At 40.4% G+C, this 27,768-nt stretch overlaps 1 protein-coding gene and 1 pseudogene across 1 annotated transcript; both read right to left on the bottom strand.

The window, feature by feature from the left end:
• Positions 1-1,241: 1,241 nt before the first annotated feature.
• On the bottom strand, positions 1,242-4,021 carry LOC136489768 (uncharacterized; annotated as a pseudogene).
• Positions 4,022-13,092: 9,071 nt separating this feature from the next.
• LOC136489769 (putative disease resistance RPP13-like protein 2) lies at positions 13,093-27,551 on the bottom strand. The gene is made up of 5 exons (XM_066486318.1): positions 26,977-27,551; positions 20,047-21,263; positions 14,044-15,069; positions 13,826-13,962; positions 13,093-13,212 (listed from the first exon to the last, which is right to left on the bottom strand). The coding sequence occupies exons 1-5, from the start codon at positions 27,549-27,551 to the stop codon at positions 13,093-13,095; spliced, it is 3,075 nt and encodes a 1,024-aa protein (XP_066342415.1).
• Between the last annotated feature and the right edge of the window lie 217 nt (positions 27,552-27,768).

Here is a 27,768-nt window from a genome sequence, read left to right on the forward strand (position 1 = left end):
GTATCAGTACTGATTAGTTAGCTTTTGCAGTTAGTCATACATGTTGTCAAAACAAGCCCTGGTTGTGGTAATAAAATGTCAGATCGATAATTTTTTCTTTGCAATATGAATTATCATGGATCTTTACCTAAAAAAGCTACAAGTTGCTGGGTAGTTGAATTGCTGCTAAAATTTCCCTCTTCAGCTCCTCTCTTTTGATTTTCCCTGCCGTAGTCACTGGAAATGGCTGCCTCCACTGATAATAAGACCTTGGCACCTTAAATCTGTTACACAAAAAGAAAATTTTGACAACGGTGCTAATATGTTTTCATCAGAAGACCACCTGCTCAGTTTTTTCGTCCTGCAGTGCTCATGAAGGGTCTGAGGAGACACTTCCTTGCCTTTGCCTTGGTGCTTAGTTCTTGCATCAACCCACTTCCAGCCATCCTTGATGCTAACACAAGCAATAACTTTCTCCCCGAGACGACTATCTGGTACACCAACTACCACAACTCCTGCTACTCCTGGGTGCTGAGATAGTACCAGTTCAACCTGAACAGCTCCAGGTGTTATATATTGTGTCAAATCACATGTCATTGTTAAAGGACTAAAGAGTATGTAGAGTTTGGACTGCTTATGGAAAAAGTACCAGCATTCTGTCAACTACTCATACACTCATACAACAGAGACATGCATTCTGTCAACTACTCATACACAGTTACTATACAACTCATACACATTCTGTCAACTAATCATGCATTAACACTTTATCAGAATGCAAGTACAACAGAGACATTACTTGATAGCTCAACTAACCAAAATCAAAGTAGATTTCATAAAGGACCAATAACATTCCACAAAGGTTCATAAAGGTTCACACAATTCCAGCTCATTACATAGGCAGCTCATTACAGTAGAGTTTTTCAAATACCAGCTCATTACAGTAGAGTTTTTCCAAAGACAGCTCATTACATAGGCAGCTCATTACAGTAGGGTTTTTCAAAAGCCAGCTCATTACATGTTCACATCTCAGTTCGTCTTCAACTTCCTTGAAATCAACTTCTTCGCTATCCCCTTCTTTGGTTTTGGTGAAGTTGTAGCCTGCTTGTTTGGCGATAAATGTAGTACCTTCTTTGGTTTTGCTGAAGTTGTAGGCTACTTATTTAGCAATGTACTTGGCCCTTCTCCAAGTAGTACAGCTAGTCGGCTGCAACATGAATGGATTGTTGACAAAAGATGAAATAATTCATGAAAGAGTAAGTTCAGCTTTCTGGAAACATGAAATACCTTCTAGTCAACCTTTCTGGACTTGTTGAGAAAAGATTGGACTTAGCTATGGCAACTTGTTCAGCTTGGACGACAACATCTTGAGAATGTACATCAACATTTTCTGGCAGCACAGCAGCAGTATCAGACTGTACAGCCCAATTCTCAGACTGTACAGCAGCAGTATTAGCCTGTACAGCAGCATTCTCAGCCTGAACATCACCATTATCAGACTGTCTAGGATTTTTTTCAGCAGCTTTTTTACCATTCTTCCCATACTTGGTTGTATTTGTCCTAGGCTTCCTTTTCCTGCAAGTTAGAACAATTTAGGCACTTGTAGCTTGTTTGTCCTATTTAGTAGATGTAAGTTACAAAACTAAAGAAATCAGTACATTTTCTTTGTCCCATTTAGGCGGCACTTGTAGCTTGTTTCTCCATGACCCAATTCTCCACACCCCTTGCACATTCTTTTCCCTTTTACCAATTGCCTTTTAGGTTTAGCAGCTTGCATAGCCTCCTCTTCAGCAGCTTTATCAGCCTCCTTGGCAGCCTCCTTGGCAGCCTTTTTCCCTTTTCCACCACTTCCTCCCCCAAGGCATCCTTTTATCCTCAGCTTCCTATACCTCCCAGCACTCTTTTTGTCCAATGGTGCCCCAACTGTAAATGGAAGTGGCACATGTGGCCACTGAGTTTTATCTGGGAGTGGCTCTATTAATCTCTTATAGGCATTCCTGAATTTTTCCACTGAATAGTATTCATGGACAAATCCCTCAAGATCCACATCCACAGTTTGTTGGGCTGTAATCAAAGCCAAAGCATGCTGACAGGGCTTACCAGTGTGTTGCCACTCAAGGCATGTGCACTCATGGAGATAAGTCTTCACTACATGCCTGTTATGGATGCTATTAATTTCCAATATCTTTGCAGCCACACTATCAGAGGTGATAACTGTCAAGTGACCCAAGCCTCTGGTTCTCATTTTCAGCTGGCGTATGACTATAGGAAAAATGCTCCCATTAAGCTTTTGTCCAATCTGTCTTCTCTTCCTCCACAATACCATTGGCATCTCCCTAATTTTATCAGCAAGCTCAACTACAGGAAGGTCCTTCCAGTCCTTGATTCAATTATTAAAACATTCAGCAAGGTTGTTGGTTATATAATCACACTTGATTTCAGGGTTAAATGCACTTCTCATCCACAACAATTTATGATGATTGTCAAGCCATTCCATCACTTGATCACTAGCCTCTCTAACAAATTTGAAGAAATATTGAAATACTTCAACTCTATATGCTCGAGCTGCAGGATACATCTTCAAAAAATCATCACCCCCAAACTTCTTAATGAAATTCTGCATAAGATGCCTAAAACACTCTCTATGTTCAGCATGAGGAAACACATTTTTAATAGCTTTCTCTAGACCTTTGCATGCATCAATGCAAATAGCAAGGACAGGTAGGTCTCCTATGGCCTTATGCAAGTGAGTCATAAACCATTCCCAATTTTCTGTTGTCTCACCATCTATGAAGCCAAATGCAACAGGATACATCCAATTGTGTCAATCTAGAGCAGTGGCTGCTGCTAAGTGTCCACACCATCTACCATTCAATGCAGTGGAGTCTATACTAAGGTAAGGCCTACATCCCTCTAGAAAACCCTCAATACAAGGACTTAAAGCACAAAAGAACCTGTGAAAGTGTACCTTGCCATCAACCATCTTGATGTCAATCTCAATGACACTGTTTGGTGAGTGCTTCAGAACCTCTGCCCTCCAATTGTACAGCATTTGGAAGCTTTCCTCCCAGCTACCAAACAACTCTTTCATTGCAATCTGCCCCCCCCCCTTCCAAACGGTGTCATAGTGAATCTCACATTTGTGGTCGTCTTGCAGCTGCTTCTTCAATTCTTTTGTGCCCATATTTGGGTCCTTCCTGAGGTGCTTGATACCCCTTGAAGCAACCCAGGCAGCAGTGGGTGTAGTAGTAAGTCTCCTCGCACTGGATGAACAATTATGTTGATCAATCAGAGCTGTAACCTGCATTGTTATAGAAATTAGAACATTGCCATGACTCAAAAAAAGAAGTCATATTCATATAACAAAAAAAATTCTTTATACCATAATAGTTTTTGAATGACGTTGTTTTCGACCATTAATATGCCAAGGGTAATATGGTGCCATGCACTTCCTAATAAACCTCTCTGTGTCTGTTTTCACAGTGTGTTGTGCAAACTCTTTATTAATGGCAAACTGCCTCACCGCCAATCTAAACTCAACCATGTTGGGGTACACAGTGCCAATATCCATGCATGGTTTGTTAGGGTCATACACAATCACCCTCTCCTCCGGTATTGCATCATCAACAAGGATAGCTGCACCACTAGTGTCAACACTAGGGACTGTACTACCATTGTTTGCGGTTGCCTGATCCTCATTTGAAGTACCATCAGCAGCACCGTGGCCATGATCATCATCGGTTCTCAGGCCCAGCAAACGATATAGCTCATCCTCATCGATAATTTCTAACATTCCTTCCCCTTCATCATCTTGCCTTTCCTCAATCCGTAATTCACCCCAATTAATGACATGTCCCCGTGGCTGTTCTAGAATGCCACCATCTACAGGCACTAAACTAAGCTCAGCCTCCGCATCGAGCCTAAAAAACACAGCCATTACAGAGTTAGAACACTGCACGCATACGAGATCCATGCATACCATACAACAAAGAGTAAATAATGATGCATACACGGTAACTACATCACTTCGATTGCAATCCATAGCACAAGCACATAAGAGACTCACTGTTTCCTACTCATGTAAAACCCTAAGTTAACACTATACCCATTGAATCCACAAATCAATCCTGAATAAGGGCGCCTTGAAGCCTCACCTTAGTTCTGCAGGGTTGGCCTGGTGACGCGCGGTCGGGCGACGGCGGCCTGGCATGGACGGGCGGCTTGGCTGGGGCCGTCTTCGCCTAGGAAAGAGCACCCGGATGGCCAGGAGCAGTGGCCGCAGATCCAGCGACGGGGAGAGCGGGGACCTGCTCTAGGCGGCGCCGGCGAGCTAGCCTTCGCCTGGGGCAGGGAGCGTCTTGGGGGCGGATGGCGGCGGCGAGGCTCGGCCCGGGGGCGCGGCATGGGGGTGGGGGGCGGCGTTCTGCCTTTCACTCCAGCGAGAGAACAGCGAGAGGGGGGAGATGACAGCGTAGGGAATAGGTCAGCGACCTCAGGGGCAAAATGGTCACTGAAGGCTATAATTTTGGCTCAAAATTTTTTAAAGTCGACTTAAACCTAGAAATGGCATTATAGCGTGTTGGCCTCGTTTCATAAAGGCATTTCAGTGAAGTCCACAAAATTAATGGCATTTGGGCAAAGCCCACTCCCTGTAAGGGCAAAATCCCGATTTTCTCGCTGGCCGCCCCTGTAGCCAGCGCTCCCGTGGCTGCCGCGCTCGAGGGCAGTGTCCGCGCCGCCGCGCTCGCCCCAGAGCCAGTCGAAGCCGGATCCGCATGGTCAACGTTCACTGTCGGTGCGCTCGAGGCCACCAGTGCCTCGCAGCAGCGTCCCGCGTGCTCGAGGCTGCCGGTGCCCCGCAACCTGCGCATTTGAGGGCGGCGCCCTCACGGCCGTTGGCCTGGCGCCCCGCGCGATCGTCGTGCTAAGGCCGGCAAGCCTATGGCCGTGGACGAGAGGGAGGAATAGAGGAGGAAAGAGCGCGGTCGACCGAGAAGCCGGGAGGAGATCTCGAAGCGTTGCGGAAGTGAATCGGGAGAGAGAGGGGCAAGAGGGGAGGGAAAGCGTCGGGCGCGTCGCTGCCTCTCGCTCGCAGTCGCGGGAGGGGATGGGAGGCGGATAGGGCACGACCCGTCGCACAGACGGGCTAGTGCGCCACCCCAGCCCCTCAGCCCCACGTGCTCTTCTCACTTCCACACGCGCCACCCCAGCCCCTCAGCCCCACTTCCACACGCATGATGTCAGTGCATGCGCTGACCAGCAACTGCTACCCTGACGTCATACTGACGCAAACAAAAAAAAGCAAACATTTTGTTTGAATAACTATAAATTTTGAATATTGTATTTGTTTTCAATTCCGTCTGCACCGGCGTGTTCTACAAGACGAGGCGAACAAAACTAGACCCCACCTATATATGTTTCGAAGAATTTTATTTTAGTAGCAATTTATATGTAAATATGTGCTAGGAGATTTATTAATGGAGTTGCTACCATGTAATACTAAAGTTGCTACTCCAAAAATATACTAAAGTTTTACATAGTTTGCACATCGATTGTTATTATGTGAATATAATAAAATTGTTATACATATTATCCACTTCGCTTGTTTTATGGGAATATAATAAAATTGTTATATAGTATTTACATAAAGGTACTAGTCCTATATTATATTATTTTAAGAGCAAATAACTTGGATCCAGTAGCTGTGAGAGTTTGTTGCAACTTATATATTGCAAAAATGAGTAATAATTCATGTAGAAACAATGCAAACTAGCCGCCAAATGGCGGAATTTATTAAAAAAACAAGACCTTGTGTGTGGCAAGTTTAATTTCAAAGTATGTAGCAAGCACTGGTAGAGAACCGAGCTTTACTTCCGATGGGGAACCCCCTCTAGTCCCGGTTCCCCACCCGGGAGCAAGCATCTGGGACTAAAGGGGGGTCCTTTAGTCCCGGGTCAGGAACCGGGACTAAAGGAGGACCTTTAGTCCCGGTGGGTAACACCAACCGGGACTAAAGGTGCCTCCTGACATGCCACGATGGCCGGCACCTTTAGTCCCGGTTGGTAATACGAACCGGGACTAAAGGTTTTTTTTCTTTTTTCTTTTCTTTTCATTTTTTTGTTTTTTTTTTCAAAACAGGTTTTCGAAGTCGTATTGTACGCTGCTAATTATACATTTATACGGGCGTATAGTATGTTTCGGTTCAAGCACTCGGTACTCCATCACATTCTTCGTCTCATCACGACACTTGCCGCATGGAATGAGAGGGAGGCCTGGCCTAAGTCGCTTTGGAAACCCATGAGAGGCCGAGGACCCGGAAGCAGTTGCCATCTACTCTCTATACTCATTTTTTAATACACTATAAATTTCTCATTTTATAAACAAATAAAATTAAGAAACTATAAAATTATCTATATCTCTATACTCATTTTTTAATACACTATAGCTCAAAAACATGTTTTAATAAATAACCATCCGTACTAGTTGACCTTGCTTACGTGATCATCTCGGCGAGCATTTCTCCACCGGACGGCACCATACTTGGCCACGGAAGAGCTCCGATTCTACGAGGAAGGGAACACGGTCTTCCACGACCGTTGCCGCTCTCCCTCGTAGAATCAAAGCTCCTCCTTGACGTCCGTTACCGCTCGGCAGAGAACTTGCTCGCCGAGCTGAACACGGTCCGCAAGTTCAACTAGTACGTATTTTCTATAATTTTATAACTATTTTCTAAGTTTATATTTATATATATACTACGTTTGGGTACGGTGATTGACAGACTACTGCGACGATATCGGGACATGTGAATAAATAACCATCCGTACTAGTTGAACTTGCTTACGTGATCATCTCGGCGAGCATTTCTCCACCGGACGGCACCGTACTTGGCCACGGAAGAGCTCCGATTCTATGAGGAAGGGAACACGGTCTTCCACGACCGTTGCCGCTCTCTCTCGTAGAATCAAAGCTCCTCCTTGACGTCCGTTACCGCTCGGCAGAGAACATGCTCGCCGAAATGAACACGGTCTGCAAGTTCAACTAGTACGGATTTTCTATAATTTTCTAACTATTTTCTAAGTTTATATTTATATATATACTACATTTGGGTGCAGTGATTGACAGACTACTATGACGATATCGGGACATGTGAATAAATAACCATCCGTACTAGTTGAACTTGCTTACGTGATCATCTCGGCGAGCATTTCTCCACCGGACGGCACCGTACTTGGCCACGGAAGAGCTCCGATTCTACGAGGAAGGGAACACGGTCTTCCACGACCGTTGCCGCTCTCCCTCGTAGAATCAAAGCTCCTCCTTGATGTCCGTTACCGCTCGACAGAGAACATGGTCGCCGAGATGAACACGGTCCGCAAGTTCAACTAGCTACTTTAACCTTCTTTCATGTAAATATGCAAGCTTGAAGTGATTTTGAGCTCAAATTGCTTACAAATGAAAAAAAACCACAATAAAGAACCATATATATATATATATATATATATATAGTGAACAAAATGAGATAAGACAATGGTGAAAAATGAGAGTATGAGATTGGTAACATTTACAACTAAAGTATCGACGGAGGAATCGAAGAAATCGACGGAGGAATCGAAGAATGGATGGAGGAACAATGGATGGAGGGAGGAAGCATGAACACTAGTGCAGTGAGCTTCAAAATGTGCTGAGCTCGGGCTCGGGGAGGAAGAACGAGACGGCCGATATATAAAGGGGGGACCTTTAGTCCCGGTTGGTGGCTCCAACCGGGACTAAAGGTAACTTTCCAACCCCGGGCGTAGCCACGGCCCGGGAGTAGACCTTTACTTCCGGTTGGAGCCACCAACCGGGAGTAAAAGTATACCTTTAGTCCCGGTTGGTGGCTCCAACCGGGACTAAAGGTCCCTGCCACCTCTGTCTGGCGCAGTAGCCGTTGGGCAGGGACCTTTAGTCCCGGTTGGAGCCACCAACCGGGACTAAAGGTATCTCTAGTCCCGGGCGCAAAAAATGCCGGGACTAGAGTCCATTTTGACCGAGGATCAAAGGTCTGTTCTCTACTAGTGAAGTTATATTTTGAGCAAGGGATAAGATATCGTGAAATGACAAATTCTGAGAATTATGACTTCCAAACACATGAAACTCATTACTCATTAAACTGAAAAGGTGACTGAAATAATAAAACTCATAACTCATTAATATGAAGCTAAAAGAAACCTTGAAACAAAAAATAACTGAGGCTAAAAGGAACACAGAAATTGAACAAATGAAACTCTAATTTATGAAGGCATATGAACTTGAAAGTGAAACTAAAACACAAAAACTTAAAAAATAAAACTCATAACTCATTAAACTGGAAGGATGAATGAAAAAATGAAACTCAAAACTCATAAAACTGAAACTAAAAAGAAAAACTAACAATTGAAAATTTTAAAAGCAGGAAATATTGAAGAACAACTAATACAAAGGATTTAGGAAGACATTCGAACCTAAAAGGGAAAAATGAAACTCAAAACTCAAAAAACTGAAAGGGTGACTGAAAAATAAAACTCAAAACTCATTAAAATGAAACTAAAAGAAAACATTGAAACAAAAAATAACTGAGACCAAAAGGAAGACAGAAACTGAAAAAATGAAACTCAAAACTCATTGAACTGAAACTAAAAGAAAACAGTGAAACAAAAAATAACTGAGACCAAAAGGAAGACAAAACTAAAAAAATGAAACTCAAAACTCATTAAACTGAAAGGGTGACTGAAAAATGAAACTCATAACTCATTAAACTAATCAGCATGAGTGAATGACCATGTGTAGTTGAACTGTCAACATAAATTGTTACGAACTTAATACATAAGTAGCTGCTATACAATATAAGTTGCCACTATATAAAAATCGTTACAACGTATATGAATCATGAGTCTACTTTGGTAGATCTCATCATAAGAAACGCAATGGTGCAAATGAAATTAAAAATTTGCATTTGGTAAGAAAGTCATCCTATTTTAAATAGTTGAATGGCTTAGTTCAAAACTCCAATTAGCATCTTACGCCAGCAGGTGCTGGATGCTCTCATATAGGTTGTTGAGTGCGTTCTAGTGCATGTATGTCATCTCGAGTGGCGTGAAATCTATTAAATATTGTTGGGCCAGCCCAGATGTGAGATAGCGCGCTCCCGCACGTGGCTACCGAGCTAGGCCGGGCCTCCAGCTTGCGCGCTGGTCGCGCGTTCTGCGCCGTCCGCGACCAGTAGCGCATTAGAGTTTGCAGAGGGGAAGGTGGTGAGGAAACAAAGTTTGGGGGTTAGGGTCCTTAGGGGTAGGAAGAGGCCGGTGGTCTCTTACCAGGGCACGGTGATCACCGGGCCTGACTTTAAATGTCGGGCCGGGCTGCTCACTGCGCTTGAGTAGCAGCCTAGGCACGGACCTGTACATCAGGCTTTGCTTGGGCTGGGCCAAAAATCCGTGCTACGGGCCGCTACTCTATATAGATATACACTACTGTATGCTCATCTATATAGATATATTGTGAACTGATCATAGATCAGTTTGTTGGATTCCTTCTGGAACCTATCCACCCAGGTTCAAATCTTCAACTTGGCACGAGTGTTCGTATTTTCTTTGATTTATTCCAGGATTTAACGGTGCTATGCTTTCAGTTGTAGGCGACATCCCCGCCGTGTAATTCTCAAAAAAAAATCTATATAGTATACACTATATCTAAATATATGACAAACTCAATGTATCTAGAAAAGTGAAAATATCTTATAATTTAGAACTGAGAAACTAGAATGTATTATCAATGTACGAATTTTGAAATGTAACAGAATTTTTACGAGAAAAAAGTGAAATCCACATTTCAATACTAGCAAATTACTGTGTTTAAAAAATGAATAGCACAAATCATAATCTAATTTCACATCACCAGGCAAATGCAGCACCAAATCGTACTCTGATCAAACCAACACACAAAGAAACACAAGCTCCGTGATATCCGGGCATCATATAGCTCACAAGTCACTGACACAAGATTTATCCTAAAACCACTCACTACGGGAGAACGTATATTCGCCGAGTGCCGTCAGTTTTGCCGAGTGCCAAAAATCGGGCACTCGGCGAAGTCACTCTTTGCCGAGTGCCGGACCGGTGGCACTCGGCAAAGTCTAGCACTCGGCAAAGAGTGGCTTTGCCGAGTGCCACAGAGTGCCCAGCACTCGGCAAAGGGCGCCACTCGGCAAAAGCTCTTTGCCGAGTGGCACTCGGCAAAAAAAAATGGCACTTGACGGCCGAGCCCGCCCACGCCGTTAAATTTTAAAAAAAAAACTCTTTGTCGAGTGCCGTGCCAAGGCCCTGCACTCGGTAAAGATCCCTTCTTTGCCGAGTGCCACTTCCTGGCACTCGACAAAGGACCTCTTTGCCGAGTGCCAGGGTCGGCACTCGGCAAAATATTTTTTTTTTGGTTTTTTTGACCCATTTTTTTGTGAGGCCTTCCCACATTATTTAAAACTCCATGTTCAAATTTGGGACAACTTTGACTTTTTTTGCTATATTTTGTTAGTTTTTTTTTGTTTCGTTGAATTTTATGGAATATTTCAAATTTGAACTACAGGTGCATGGAATAATCGAATTTGGTCGTTCAAAAAATGATATTCATGATACTTGGTGTATGTTGAGGCCGTATCCAGGAACTCACATGAAATTTCGAGCATCATGTTGACGTAACATGACGAGGTACTTACGGGAAAAGTGTATTTAAATTATATAAAATCCGAACGAAGTCCGAAAATGACGAAACTTGTCGGGGCGTCGTGTTATCGCGTGTAGAGTCTGGTAAAAAATTGAGAAGGTTTCGAGCAAGTTGCGACGTCGGATGCCTAAAACCCAGACATCTCCACATGTGATGCCTAAAACCCTGCCCACCCCGGCCTGCCGTGCCCAGCGCCGGCGCCCCCAGCCCGCCCTCGCCCCGCTCCAGCCGCGGGTTCTGGGCCGCCCTGGCTGCTCGGCGCCCCGCCTACCCGGCGCTGGCCCAAGGCAGCGGCCCCGACGAGCCCGCCGCGGCCCTAGAGGAAGGAGGAAGAAGGTAGGAGGAAGAGGAAGGAGGAAGAAAAAGGAAGAAGGAAGAAGAAGAAGGAAGAAAAAGGTGGAGGAAGAAGGAGAAGAAGGAAGAAGAAGAAGGAAGAAAAAGAAGGAGGAAGGAGAAGAAAAAGGAAGAAGAAGGAGGAGGAAGAAGAAGGAGGAGGAGAAGGGGAGAGGGGGAGGAAGCCGAGGTGGAGGGGACGAACGTTCGTCCACGTTCGTCCACGTCGTCCACGCCGTTCGTCCACGTCGTCCACGCCGTCACCCTTCTTCCGTCTCCTCCCCCTTCCTCCTCCTTCTTCTTCCTCCTCCTTCTTCTTCTCCTTTTCTCTTTTTCTTCCGCCTCTGGATGTTTCTACTTCTCCCTTTCTTCCCCTTCTTCCCCCTTTCTTCCACCTTCTTCCCTCCTTCCTCCTCCCCGCCCTCAGCCGGAGGAGAAGGTAAAGCCGCAGGGTTGTTGGCCATCGCGCCGTTTATGTCGTTGACGGCCTTCGTGCCGGGTTTGTGGTTGTGTTGGCCATCGTGCCACAAATGTGGACGTCGGCCATCATGCCGACGGTTTTTCTTGCAGGTTTTGGAAACGTCCCCGTGCAGGGGAGGTGCTGCCGAAATTTTCAACTTTTCTTTAAACTCCTTACATTTTTATCTTGTCACTCACATGCAATATCTTCTTTTTTGTGCAGCGGACATCGGGGGCGGCGTCGAACCAGGTCGGAGGGTCGCCGGCATCGCAAGTCGGGCCATCCGCACCCGGACCGTCGCCGGGATCGCACGCTGGGGCGCAGTCGCCGTGAGCCGCTTGCGGAGTAGTTTCTATGTATCGAACTTGTGAACTTGTGGACTATGAACTTGTGGTTTGTAATAAATTATGGATTTCGGACAAATTTGGTCGTTTGTAATATATAAATGTGGTTTGTAATTTATTGCTGTTGAATTGTGGTTTCTATTATATATATATATATATATATATATATATATATATATATGCATTGTTGTTTAAATGGAAAAGCAAAAAACAAAAAAAAAGAAATTTAGAGGTGGCTTTGCCGAGTGCAATGACCATTGCACTTGGCAAAGAAAATTTAAAAAAAAAACACGCTTTCCGAGTGCAATGGTCATTACACTCGGCAAAGAAAATTAAAAAAATAAATAAAAACACCCTGTGCCGAGTGCCGGTGCTGTGACACTTGGCAAAGAGGTTTAAACAAAAACAGATTTCTTTGCCGAGTGCCGGAGCTGTGGCACTCAGCAAAGAGTTAAAAAAAAATAGACGGTGTCGGCTGTCGGCCGATGGCGTCAAATCTTTACCGAGTGCCCGCACGACACTCGGCAAAGCCTTTGCCGAGTGCCCGAAATTTGGCACTTGGCAAAGCAGCCTTTACCGGAAGGGGATTCGATGGAGGCTCTTTGCCGAGTGTTGCACTCGGCAAAGGCTTTGCCGAGTGCAAAGCTGCCTTTGCCGAGTGCAACAGACACTCGGCAAAGAGCCCGCCTCTGGTAGTGAAGCCACTCTACGGATTGGTACTATATAAGCTCTTTAAATATACTAAATTATGGAATTGACTAATGAGCAATCCATTCTTTAAATAAGCTTCTTTGCAACGGATGAAGGTTCTGCTGCCTGTGCCCATGCTTCTTTGCACACAGCCGCACCACGGCATGATGCAGGCCACCGGGCGCAGTTGCGGGCTTGTAGCGATGCCATTGTTTAAATTTTAGTGACTACTGGGTCGGCATGTAGCGATGCCATTGTATGACTGAATGAAAATTGAAAAACAATGATCCCCGCCGGCCAACGGCCATGCCACACCGAGGTCCGCTTTCAAGTCGAGCTCCGATTTAGATTCAGATTACAGGCCCCCTTTATTACAAACTCTCTCACCTCCCTAAAACAGAACGCCACCAGCCATACTACTGAGGAGACCATTCTTGGCCAAAGTACTTGGGATTGGTCTTCCTAGTTCGACGTTGGCCACTACTGCTTGACTCAGCCCGTTCTTTAATGGAGACATCTTCCTGTTCCTCCGACTGCTTCTGACCAGCAGCATCAGTTGTCAACCGCATATTTTTGTAGTGGCTCACCATTGTACTCTGAGATCATAGTCTTGTTTGACTCGTTTGTCACGTTCATATGGCCCAGCAGCGCGATGGCAGTAGCCACGATCATCTGATAACCACCAAAGAAACAAACATGCATGCAACACCATCAACACGAATCTAATTCCAATGCATCAATCAAAAATGAAATAAAATTATATACATGTTTATTTTTTCAATAGAGCCTATATTTTGTAATATATTATTACCACTATAATAAAATATATGAAATAATTATAACCATATACTCTATGTACACTTGTATACTTAACATACATACTACCCTAGATGGTCTAGTATGATCGTATACTCAGTGTACATACACTTTGTTGGCCATATATACATCCTAAATCTGAAGATATACATTATACACATAAGAGTAACTACAAGGAGTAGAAAAATTGCGCATAATATATATATATATATATATAGAAAGAGAGAGAGAGAGAGAGAGAGAGAGAGAGAGAGAGAGAGAGAGAGAGAGAGAGAGAGAGAGGAAACATGAGATACTAGGGCCCATTTGGGATATTTGTCCTCCTACTGAAATTTATTAAACCAAGAAAAAACAGTATAAACAGAATCAGCAAAACAAGACAAATCATCCCATGCACTAATAACAAGAAGAAAAATCATGGTGAGAGAGCAATATATTTTAGAGGAGCGGCAGGGGCACGGTACCGTACCTTGATATAGTCGTCTTTGCCTCCATCTGCCTTGTCTCCATGAGGCGGATGTTTCCCCATCCCCACATATGCATGCGACGACAACGGCACCGCCGTGGCATCTTCCTCCCTGGCGCCACTATGGAACTGATCATTGCCTGCATTTGCCTAGTTGTCTGCTTGAGAAAGCGGAGGCCGACGGGGATGTTGCCACGCATATGTCTGCCCAGATCTAGTACAGGAACTGCAAGGTGTGTCACTGTCATTAGGTTCAGCTACTCTGTCCATCTTTGTCATGTTCATGTCCACGAATATTGGTTCAATAGCCTTGTTTCTCCTGCTGTCAACGGAGTGTACCATAAGTGTCTTGAGGGTGTCCAAATCGGTAAATCGAAGCACAGTGAGGCTGGTGAATCCATGACTATCGCAGAACGTCAGCTCCTCCTCTTGGTAAGATTCATTTTGCATCTCAAGCTCGGCGAGGACAGGCAGCTTGGCAATGACATGTATGAATTCTTGCTTGATCATAGTCCGCCGGAGCACAAGGCGAGTTAGATTGGCGAGACACCCGGGGAGAGATGAATGAAAGAGGTCTTCATCACGAGGATTGCGAGGTTGGGGCAGCAGCTCCCCATCTAGTTCCAAGGACTCCACATTCCTCAGCCGCACACCAGCAGCAGACAGCATTGCGCCTACAAGCAGGGCCATCGGTATGGGATTCCCGGATAGACTGAGGCTCTCGAGATAACAGAGGTCCATGAGAAGGTTTTGCAGGTCTTCCATCTTGCAGTTTTCCATATGTACAATCCCCAGCCGGTGCAAGAAGCGGAGTCCAGATTGTTTCCTTCTCCTGCCAGTAGGCCGGCACAGCGTGTGCGAGTGCGTGTCATTGATCGTCACGGTCTCGAGCGTCTGCATATGCTTCAGCTCTCCGGTTGTTCTTGGAAAGAAGAGGCCATCTCCGAGGACGTGCCGCAGCGTCTTGGTCATCCACAGGGACTTGGGAAGCTTTCTCACCTGCGTGCCCCGCACATCCAGAGTCTGAAGCTTGCCAAGGTTCCCGATAGATGAAGGCACCTTCTTCAGCAACCACCACCGGACGCCAAGGTACTGCAGGTGTACCATCTCCTCGATTTCATCGGGCAGCTCTGTTTCGTGGCTGGGGCCTTCCAGGTCCACCACGCGAAGGAACGGAGACCCTCTCAGGAAACGCATCATGGTAGTCTCCTTCCTGCTTGATTTCTCCTCGTCTGCTGTCTGCCAACCTGTTGCACTCATGCATGGAGACATCATCACATTATTGATTGGTGATGCATCAATCTAAATTATTAAGATCAAATACATGATCTACGACAGAATTACTTATTAGGCCAACAATTGATTGAGCCGACAAATGACTGGTTGAATTTGAATGCAGATTATGACAACTAGTGAAACAATTACTACTACAAATAAAAACTAGTCCATTAACCGTGCCGTCGCACGGGCTATAATTTAAAAGAAATGTATTACATAATTTAAAAGAAATGTATTACTAATTGTTTGATACATCTTACTAATAAAAAATATTTATATCAAATTGGAGGTTCTATCTTTGCTTATTTTGTAAAATCAATAGACATAATAGATACTCCATAGTCTATATCTATTTGTCACAAATTTATCAATTTTTTTTTTGCAGGGGTAAGATCTATATGTGCTTTATCCATATTCACTTTTTTCATGGCATCTCTGTATATTTTAAATAATATGCAATTAGTTTCAAACCTTACCATTAACCATGGTGGCCCTTGTAACATCACATATCTTATGCAGTCATGAACCTAAATTTTGATTTTTCAAATTTTATTTTTATTGATCGTTACATACTTTTTTTATCCCCAAGTTAAGTTGATTGTGCTTATTGTATCATTTATTAACTTTCTTTTGTGCACTTTTTTCGAAATAGGGATTTTAGGGTGTAGAGTTAATTATTAAATACTACAATAACATAAGCAATCATTTGAAACCTATATCATGTTACTTAAGATAAGTGATAGAGCTTGAATTAAGACCGGATGTGGTAGCAGTGCTAACCTCATGAGAATTTTAATTCATAAGCCTTATAATGATTGATGTTTTACTCTAATGTAATCTTAAAGGGTGGAGAAAAGATAGCTTCAAGGAATTATATGTGCAGTTATCGTAATACTATCAATATAGATGTGTCAATTGTTTTTGTTAAAATATATGAATATATCTAAAGCAGCAACCTATATAAAATATATGTCATGGTTACTAATATGGTTTTAATCAATTTATTAGTATCAATAATAATTGAGCTATTAAGAAAATATTTTTATGTGATAAAACATAATATTTATTTATGACTCAAGCATGCTGGCACGACGCATACGTTTACTTTAATCAAATATTAATAAATATTTCTAGAAGTGGGTAACATAGAAACGTATATATGCTCTATGGTTATTTAAATATTTTGTTGTAATACAACATGTGTGATAATTTAAATGTACTTTTGAGAGGATTTTTTTAATGATCAGATGAAAATTGGGTTACGTAAATTATCTATCATAATAGGAGAACATGGATAATTAAATGCAAATTTAGGTAAACTTTAGAGTCATGGGTTACTATGTGTTGTTTTACACAATAGTTTTGGAGGATAACCATTTAGAAAATAGAATAGATCTAATAGTTACTATTTTCAATGGTGATTATATTGAATGTATGGTCTCATGTTTCTCATTTTTGTGAGAATTTTTAGGATTTATGTTTTGTTTTCCTATTAGGACACGTGAGGATTAACATAGCGGCTCCATTGGAAACCTCTAGTTAGAATTTCTAGTATTTATCTTTATTTCTAGGGTGATATGTATTTAGTTGAAACGCAATCTTAAGATGTGCAATTAAGATATATAAACTCCTGTTGCATCACTTTATGTGACATTATGAATCTATAGTTTAGCTTTGAACTTTTAATCGAGTTGTTACAAGTTTTTCTACATTTTAAGTAGAAACTCAAGTGTTTTTTTAAATTTATTTTTTTTATCAAAAAGAATTTACATCCTTATAGTATTGTTTTCCACATGTTGAAACTAGTTCGCACCTAGGAACTAAACATGTTGAATTTGTTTTTATTGATATGACATAATGCATGTTTGAGTGAAATGTATAAACTTATCTAAAATAACAACTTATGAAATTGATTATTATGAAGTACTAATATAAATGAAAGTAAATCGTCGATGTTATTGCTATTGCCTCCGTCCCAAAAAGATGGTTGTACTATTCTTGAACCCAGTTAAAACAATAGTCTTTTTGGAACGGAGGGAATATGTGGTTTGTTAAGGGAATATATTTTTCCGGCTTCGTAGGCTATTAAAATAAATATTTGTCCTAATGTATACATATTTACTTGGTATACATAGTAAAACATATCATTATGGTTACTTAATTTTATGGTTGTAGAAGTTTGTAATTTAGGAATATATATGTGTTTCATACTTTATGGATTTTGATTTAATTTTTATAATAACATATATTATTATTTACATGTAGATTTGAGAGAGAATTTAGTGTATTTTTTACCATGGCTGAGGCGGATATAAATATAATGGTAATACTTTATATTATCTTTCACAACAACATGTATAGGTAGCCTGAATGCAAACTTACGAGGTTACTTTGCATTATCTTTCATAATGCCAAAGGCATGTAATCTATAATATCATTTTGGGGTATTTTAAATTATCTTTTCATGACGGCAGATATGGGTAATGTAGATATAAAGTTAGAGAGTTATTTTAAATTAAGTTTCGTAATGGCAAAGGTGGGTAATTTAGATGCAATGTTAGGGGCTTATTTTGAATTATTTTCATTATAACATATGTGGGTAATTTATATACAAATTGAGGGGGTTATTTTTAATTACATTTCATAATGGTAGAGTGGGTAATTTGTATATACTACAACTTATGACATATATGAGTAATTTAGATACAAAATTAGGGGTTTATTTTATGTATTTTTCATAGTGGCCCTCGTCGGTAATTTTACTCATATATGTCATAAGTTGCAGTATATAAATTTTTAAATTGCGCACCACTGTTTAATTAAGAGTAAACATAACGTTATATGCAACTATTTAGACCATGTGACATGCATATTTTAGTAAAAAATTTGATTTTAGTAGTTTACTAATCTTGCGAAAATGTCCTTTTTGACAAACCACAAACCAATGTTACTGCCAATTTACTTTAAATTATATTAACAAAAGTTACTTTATACATTTTGTAAGTTGATACTTTAAAAAATAACTTTAAACATTTTGAACCAATACTAGTAATATAACTTTTAAGTGCTCTATGTTTTTACAAAGCAATACTAGTACACATGAAAATCTAATAGCATATTCAAACTCTTAGGTTTCGTGTTACTTCTGAAATAACTGTTTATGCCATTGTAGAAACTAAGAGTGCAGCCTATGATCTAAATATTAATAAGATACATAAGTAACATTTTGAATAAAAGATATAATAAGCATTAGAGTTTCAACGTGGATAAAAAAATTAAACAACAAAAAAGTAGAAAGATGAAAGCCGAAACGTAAATTCATGATGCCAGGAGCTTATGTAACTTAACCTTAGCTTTGAAATAACATGTATCGAAAACCTACAGTGGTGAAATGTAAAGGATAATAACACATGTCTTAATGTTAGTAACTAAAGGTCTCTAACAAAGTCTCTAAGTTTATCGTTTATGTGATGCACTAGAAAAAAGATAAATTCTTGAAATTCTCACAAAAATTACAATGAACTGGCCATAAATTCTGTAGATTCTAACATTATTTATAATAATATACATTGCATCTATTTTGTTTTATATACAATTACTCACCTATGTCAATATGGAAAAGTTATAAAGTAAACCCCTAAGTCCATATCTAAATTATCCACCTATGCCCTTATGAAACATAATCTAAACTAACACATATATTTGCATCTAATTGCTCACCTACCATTATGATAGATAATCTAAACAACCATTTAATTTGCATCTAATCTATAACTTCTGTAATTATAAACAAACAAAATATGCACTCAAAGTTATATACTACTACCAACATATGCTATTATGTAAAATGTTTGAATAACCATAAATTATGCACAGGCACACACAGATGTTTTTAAATGTCCCAAATATATTTATATTAATATAGTTAAAACACACTAAAGGAAACACATATGTTGTGCCACATCTGCAAATACAAATAAATGCCTATGTGACAACTATATATGTTATGTTTGCAATCATCAAAACTTTTCTTTTAAATACTCAAATGCTAATAATATAGACAAGTTATTTAAAATTATATCAATATCCATGACATATGATTTATGTAAATTGTTATCTTAGATAAATTTATACATTTTAAATCAAATTTGAGACATCCATATAGATATAGATAGTATAATTATAAGCATCCTATTTATTATGACAAAAACACTACTACTACAGATATAAATACTTGATAAAAAAATCAACATCTTAAGAAGTAGGGGAGGTTAATTAGTGCAAAACAATTGTGACTTTGATCTTAGAGTTAAGCACTACTACCCATACTAATTTTAAGCGACGTAGTACAGGTTTAAAAGACGGTTTATGTCATCATAAAACATAAAACTGTATTCTAGCACCTAAAATCTTCATTTTGAAAAAAAGGAGTTAACAAATGATACAATAAGCAAGGGTGTTAACTTAACTCACGGATATAAATTTGTAGCAAATAATAATTTCAAAGTTTGAAAATCGAAATTTAGATTCCTGGCATAATGATACACAGGTTGCATCAAAAGACATCATAACTTAAGCTAAGATTTGAACTAAATACATACTGAAGATACACTGAGGTGCCATGCTGAGGGGAAAAGTTATGTATGTGGATGAAAAAACGTATAGACAAATAATTCATAAATTTTTTACAACTAATTAATAGAGATTGTGGTGTATCTATATGCATATTTCTATAGAAAATGAAGAAGAGAAAAACCTGGCGAACTAATGTAAGTAATTTTTACTAGTTGTATGTATATAAATATGAACATCGAATATGCTTATATAAATATCTCATACTATTCTTGCGCTGCTTGATGGACAACAAATAATAAACAGCATGCTAGCTCTTGAAAACAGAACGAACCAGGCATAAATATGAGTGCATATTGGGCAAAAGAGGTCACCTTTGTCGTGATCCGTGGAGTTTTCATCACCAGAAAAAGACAGTGCGGTGCGTAGTTTATCCAAGCAACTGCTGGGTGCCGAGAATTTGTCGCTGTACTTGTAGAGAGCCAGGCGGCGTGTGCTGGCCGGTGGCGGCACATGTCCACCATAGTGGAAATCCATGAAGCTTGTATGCTGTGCTTCTAACCTGAGAAGGGGGTGAATCTGGTCATGAATTACTACCGATTCTACACGACCACCATCGCCACCACTACTTTTGCTGATCAGCTGCAGAAGCCCCCGAAAGATCAACTCCTTGAGGTAGCATTGCCCGAGCTGCTCTGCTTCCATACCCATCTGCCTAGTGAGGAAGCCTTCAGCCATCCAGAGGCGCACCAACTGGTGAGCATCAATAATTCTATTTTCTGGGAACCCCGCGGTGTAGAGCAAGCAGGATTTGAGCTCATCTGGGAGATCATCGATGCTTACCGACAATATTGTCTTGAGTTTGGTGTCTTCCTCGTTGCTCATGAGGTACTCAGATGCTGGTCCCCACTTCCTCAAGTCCATGGTTCTCATGAGTTTTGCAAGAAGAACTACCGCAAGTGGTAGACCATTTGTGATCTCCATAATATTGTTGCGGATCTTATTCATTTCTTTGGTCTGGTAGGTAGTACCTTTCTTCAGCTTGCCACCGCCGCTATACACATAGTCGAAAAAAGTTTCGGTCCGACCTGTAACGAGAAGGCTCAGTGCAATGATGCTCTGATCATTCTCGTTATGCATTTTTCTCCACGGTAGCAGTATCTTGCTACCTTTTCCGAGTTTCAGTTTGAGCAACTCGTTTTCAACTTTACTCCATGTTATGATGCTGATTGGGCAGTGTAGCACTACCAAGCAACGTGAATCCACAGACAATAGGCTCCCAGAGGACTCTTTGCTACCTTTTTTCTTGATTTGTTTAACAATACCATGTTTTTTCTCGATTTCATGAACAATAATCCTCATGTCGCTGATGCCTGCTGGGAAGCTCACGCAGACACGTACATGGAAATGATTCTTGATGGATTCTTCTTCATAGGCATACATCATTAGGGCTCTTCTGCCGCTGCCGCCAACCCCAACAACGCGGATTACTTTCGTTGGGCCATCTGGTCCTTCCTTTAGCTCTTTCAGCAGCTTCTCATCTACCCTTTCTGTGCGGAAATTTATTACTTTAAATGGCACCGAGTTCTCCCTGTCCATTCAGATACACAAATCATAAAGAGAAAACATATAGACTACTCCAATATGGAGCATAGAAACTTCTCTCTCTCGCGCACGTACGCATGCTCAAGAACATGCAGATGCATTGTTGTGCACATGTTGTGGATAGCACACACGAATGCTCATCATGTGTGGCCCTATTATGGTACAGTTGTGTGTAATGATGTATTGATAAGTCATATTAGTTCTCACGATACTTGCGAAGGTCATATTAGTTCTCACGAGACATGCGAAAAGAGGAAAAATCTTAGAACTTTGTCGCGTGATGAGACTCAAATTTCAAAAAATAGAAAACCCTTCAATACGATGTCGGATGAAGATAATTTTTATATGTAAATTGTAGATCTCGATGAGATCTACAACTTTGTAGTTTTGAGTTTTTTCATTTGAGGACGTTAAGATGCTCGAAAAAATAATATAAATTTCAGCACCATATTTTGTCGCGTGCTGAGACTCAAATTTCAAAAAATAAAAAACCCTTCAATACGATGTCGGATAAAGATAATTTTTATATGTAAATTGTAGACATCGATGAGATCTACAACTTTGTAGTTTTGAGTTTTTTCATTTGAGGACGTTAAGATGCTCGAAAAAACAATATAAAATTTCTACGCCTCCTGAAAATATCAAAAGTTGAATGGTTTCAAGAGATGGAGGGCCAAAGTTATCCGGTTTTGAAGTTCGAGGTTGAAATCCGGACTTTGGTGAAAGTTGGAGGGTGTAAATTGGACTTTACCCTTTCTTCTATTTTCAGAGGCTGGTGTTGTAACCCAACTATCATTTCTAAAACCATTTTCAGAGGCGGTCGTTGTAACCCACCCGCCTCTCGGAATGTCATTTTTAGCGGCAGTCATTTCGACGGTCTCCATTGAAAATGATTAACAGTGACGTGTGTCATTGGCCAACTCCGAGAATTCTTTATGTGCTAGTGTATTGTTATGGTGGGGGAAGGGTGTCATCTTGTGCTTATATATTGCTGATATAAGTAGATAATTTGTTCGCTTATATATGTATTTGATTATTGTGATGATGCATGACATCTCGTTTTCTGAGTAAACTATGCTGGTTTATTTCTAATCTAGGTGATGCTCATTATGTTACTCTTGAGAGAATGCACTATTTGAAAGTCACTTTGAGTAATAGTACCCATTGTATTAGGTAGCCAAACGTATAAGAGGGATATAGTGATTCAAATTAGATATTTGATCCTCTTAAGATAAAAGCCACGAGGGACATGTGTTCACACTAGGAAGTTGTGTTGTTTCATGGAAATATTGCAAGTAAGCCATCTTAAACAGGTCAACAATAGAAGAAATCATAGCAATAGACACTGTCACTATTGAGGCTGAGTGGCTTCATGAAATCCTAATAGATTTGTTGGTTGTTGAAAAACATATACCTCATTAAGACAACATAACAAAAACAAGGCATGTAAGGAGGTGGCTAAAGTCTACCAAGAAACTTTAAAAAACTCTAGGTTGATAGCGTCCGACCATGTCTAAATGACTACGAACTTAGTAGAACAATTCACAATACTTTTATCATGTTTTAATAGATGATGCATCAACTGAGATCCACATGAGAGTCAATGAGTCATACCATAGTGATAAAATATCCTTTGTGACTAGAGATCACATGAAGTAGGATGGTGAAATAAGCCATCAGTGACTACGAGTGATACCCTTTATAAGTTCCATGCCTTAGCTTCTTAGATGCATGGTATGTCCTATATCCTAAGGCATGTTGGTTTATACCTTAATGTGATACAAGTTGTTCGATTGAGTAGAATTGTTGGGCTAGAAAATATCTTATAAGGAAACACACTTATATGAGTTTGATTGCTACTCAGAGACTGAGACTTGTGTGGTGTCTAGAGGCTTATGAAAGGCAGGGAGTTTGAATTACATGCTCCGACGAGAGGGGTTCTTTGAGCAACCTACTGAATTTAGGCCTTGCTCGTCCTAGGTCATATAGACACATGTGTTTGTGAGAGAACCCCTCCAAAACCATGTCCAGCCAAGACACTTTCACGAATAGATGGAAGATCAGGTCTTTAATTTGCTGACCGCACGCGCGTTAGCATGACTGCTCACTTCTGTTCCTATTCCTGCAGCTTATGAGAAAACAACTATATCGTGGCTGCTCACTTGGGTTCAAGTCCTCGACTCATGGGTGCTCACATTTTCACGAATTTATTTCATGATTTAACTGCATTGTTCTTGCAGTGGTAGGCAACATACCCGTTGACAACGAGACGCCAACGGTGACTTCCTCAATATCGAGACCTGCTGGCTCATTCTTAGTCTATCGAAGGTGCTCAGGCTGTGTGGGTAGGTTCATTGGGGTTAGTGTAAGCGTATGTACGAGTGTCTGCATTTATACTGTGATTAAAAAAAAGTACAAAATTACAGCCGCTTTCTAGTACATGACGATATAATTACTCTCTGGTTTGTGAGAACATCTAAACAGCCTCACTATCTACAACTCTTTTGTTGAATATTTTATTTTATATCATGAATATGTTAACGCGTGTATTAGTATGTACGTGATCCATGACACTAGTCACTACTGTATAAAGATTTGTAGAGGAGGCTGGCCCACTGCTATATAAATTTCTAGAGGCAACTAGAAATACGAGCTGTCTCTACAAATCGTGTTTGTAGAGGCAGCTTACTATCCAACTACCTCAAGAAATTAAATTCCGGAAATCACAAACCAGACAAATGAAAAAGCAAAAAAGAAAAAACAAATCCGGGGAAAACCCACCGGCCAGCCTCACAAAGTCATGCAAAACACCAGTGCGTGTGGCTTCCCTAGCCACTCCGCTCCAAAGTCACTTTTGACTAAAGGGAAAAACAATCAACTTTATTCACTTTAACGGATTTTGAAATGAGTGTTTGGGACCCTAAATGTATTCAAATTAAAAAGATTTCAACTGCGAAGTTCTAGATACCGCCGAGTACTACAACTTTGGTTTTGGCCATTTTTCTCCATCCAAGGAAGTCTGAAAATTTTGGATTTCAAATGTTACAAATTCAAACATAATTTTTTTTGGATAAATTAAAATAAAAAAATTGTCGACTACAAGTTGTATAGCTCTATGAGATCCAAACTTTGCTTGTATGTCGTTTCTACATCTGAGGTCATTTGAAAATTTTGAATATCCATATTTGAGGACTTCAAACTAAATTTTGAGATTATAGATTACTTCAAATAAAAAGGTTCTCAACTGCAATATTTTATATCTTTTTGAGATCTATAACTTTAGGCTTTTGTCTCCATCCTAGGTCGGATGGAAAACATAAAACAATTGAATAGTAAATTGTGAGAACTTCAAACAAAAATTGAGGATTTAAAGGATTGCAAATGAAAAGGTTGTCAACTATAGAGTTGTAGATCACTTCGAGTTATAAAACTTTGATATAAAGCTTGTATTCATCCGACTTCGTTTCAAAATTTTATAAATTTCACTATGTTGCATCTATTTTTTAGAGACCTGTTCTATATCCATCCGCATCTACAAATTGATTTGTAGAGAGGGCTCTACAACCCTAGTTGCCTCAAGAAATACATTTTTAGAGGCGGCTAGATCTAGAGTCGCATCTAGAGATAGCGGTATTTTTATAGACGGCTAAAAATACCAGCCGCCTCTAATTATAGATTTTTAGAGGGAAAACCCCATTTTTAGATGCAGATTTTGATTGAGACACCTCGAAATGAAAAGGTCCCTTTGCTAAAAAATAATTTTTGTAGTAGTTAATGAATCACTCTTGCACCACTATCTCAGAACAGACTATCATGCCGGTTCAAAAACTGGCACAACCAAAGCGACAGTGATGAGGGGGCTCATCACTGCCAGTTTAGAACCGACATTGATAAAGTTTTCTGAAAACCCAAAAATGAGATGAAAAAAGAGCTAAAAAGATAGCAATTTTTTTAAATATGAGAGACCCCACCAGCTATCCACATAGTCACTTCATTTTTGGAATACAAATCACGAGATTTTTTGCGTACTTTGCGGCCTGCAGTGCTCGAATCCATGACTTCGAGATTCGCGTACGTGTTCGTCCTCTCACCACTCGACCTGTAAGACACTTGTGTCCATTTAGGATATCCGTCCTCCTCGTTTTATTTCATCTGGTTCTAAAATGAGTATTTGGGACCATAAACGAATTCAAATAAAAAAGTTATCAACTACAAAGTTTTATAGCTTTTCGAGATCTACAACTTTGGTTTTGGTAATTTCTTCATCCGAGGTCGTTTGAAAATTTTGAATTTCAAATGTGAGGAAAATCGGCTATAATTTTCCTTGGATAAATGATTTCAAATGAAAAAGTTGTCAACTACAAAGTTGCATAACTTTTCGAGATCTACCACTTTTGTTTTGGTCGTTTCTCCATTCAAGGTCATTTGAAAAATTCAAATTTCAAATATGAGAATTCAAATGTAATTTTCGTTGGATAGACGATTTTAAATGAAAAACTTGTCAACTGTAATGTTACATAACTTTTCGAGATCTACATCTTTTGTTTTGGTCGCTTCTACACTCGAGATCCTTAACTACAACTACACACTCACTTATGACTATAAAGCATATGAATTACTTTGGTATTAACTTCTATAAAATCTTGTGAAATAAATAACTCAGCATCAAAACAGCTTTAAATAAAAAAGTTGTGAACTACAAAGTTGCATAACTTTTCGAGATCTACAACTTTTGTTTTGGTTGTTTCTCCATCCTATATCCTTTTCTACCACTATACACTCACTTGTGATTTTAGAGCATATGGACTCCTTTGGTATTAACTCTATAAATCCTTATGATACATATTTTGACATCCAAACAACCTCAAATCAAAAAAGTTTAAACGACAAAGTTGTATATCTCGAAAAGTACTACTACTTTGGTATAAAGTTCGTAATATGAGAAAGTTATAAAGTTTTTCGTGCAGCCTATTACTGCCGGTTCAAACCACGAACTGGCAGGTTTTAGCAAAAAACAAGCAGAGTTCATCCAATATCACTACCGGTTCACAGCTAAAACCAGCAGTGATGACCCGAATATCACTGCTGGTTTTAGCCAAAAACCGACAGTGATGGACCGGCAGTGAAAGTCAATTATGTAGTAGTGCATAATGGTTGAGATGTTTATCTTTAAAACTTTGAATTAAAATATATATACCAATAATTTATAAAAATGTAACAGATAAACTCTCTTTCATAATGAAAAATATGAGTAATTTAGTTACAAATTTAGAGGTTACTTTTGATATCTTTCATTATGGCAGATTTGGTAATTTAGATTTAAATTTAGAGTGACTAATTTGTATTATTCACCATGAAGGCATGTTTGTTGCAATCGACTGTAGCTGCCAATGATGGACTCAATTGAGCGAGACGGCTTAACCTTTTCAATTAAATCTCAAGGCCTATATATATTATTTTGGAGTCATGGACTTATTTTTTATGCAGATTGATGTGGACGTTCTATATTGATACTCCTTCGTCCATTAAAAAAATACAATTCTCGTTTTTTGAAAAGTCAAACAGTTTAAACTTCGACTAAATTTATATAAAAAATTACTAATATTCATGATATAAAATAAGTATCACTAGATTATTATTGAATAACTTTTATAGTAAATTTATTTGAAGATATAAATGTTAATTTTTTTACTACGAACTTGGTGAAACTTGAACTAGTAAATTTATTTGAAGACATAATTATATTCTTTTTGTAAAGGGAGGGAGGCCAGTCGTCCCGCATGTGTGGGATGGCGCGTGACGCCCTCCAGGTGATGCCGTTAGGAGTGCTTCTGTCACCCATGCCGTACTTGGTGTTGTTGTTGATGATCTCCTCAAGCCGCGCGTTCATGGCCTGGATCCTGCCGGAGAGGGCGAAGCGGACGCAGAGGTGAGTGCGGAAGTTGACGAACAACTCCGCGGAAGCTCGCGCCCAGTTGCGCCCAAAGCGTTGGGATAGAGCGAAGCGGCGGGACAGGTCGCCCTTGAGGTAGAACTCGTCAACTGCGTCCTCAGCCTGGAAGGCCACCTCGCGGATCTGGCATGCGAGCACCCGGACGAGACGGCTGCCGTCGTGGCGGCTGAGCAAGTCGGCCTCATGGACCAAGGCCTGCAGCCACATGAGCTTGTCGTTCAGGCTCTCTATCTCTCCGCCCACCCTGGCAAACGCCTGCGCCTCCGTTAGCGCAACGTCCTTCAGCTTGGTGAGCAGGGGCCCAACGATCGCGTCGGCCATCTCTCCCCCTCTCCGATCACAGAAGATCTCAACAAGCACGGTGCGGCAGCAGGGGGTGGTGAACTGACACCGGTGCTGTACTGAGCAGAGGCAGCCTAACTATTATTTATAGGCCTTCTTCAGTGAGCGTATGACAGTGGTGTGTGCAGAGGAGTTTGAGAGCACTACTGCGTTGACGGTTATCTGAGACGGTCAAAATTGAATTTCGGAGACGGAC

This window comes from Miscanthus floridulus, chromosome 10, assembly GCF_019320115.1.
Source record: "Miscanthus floridulus cultivar M001 chromosome 10, ASM1932011v1, whole genome shotgun sequence".
NCBI lineage: Eukaryota > Viridiplantae > Streptophyta > Magnoliopsida > Poales > Poaceae > Miscanthus > Miscanthus floridulus.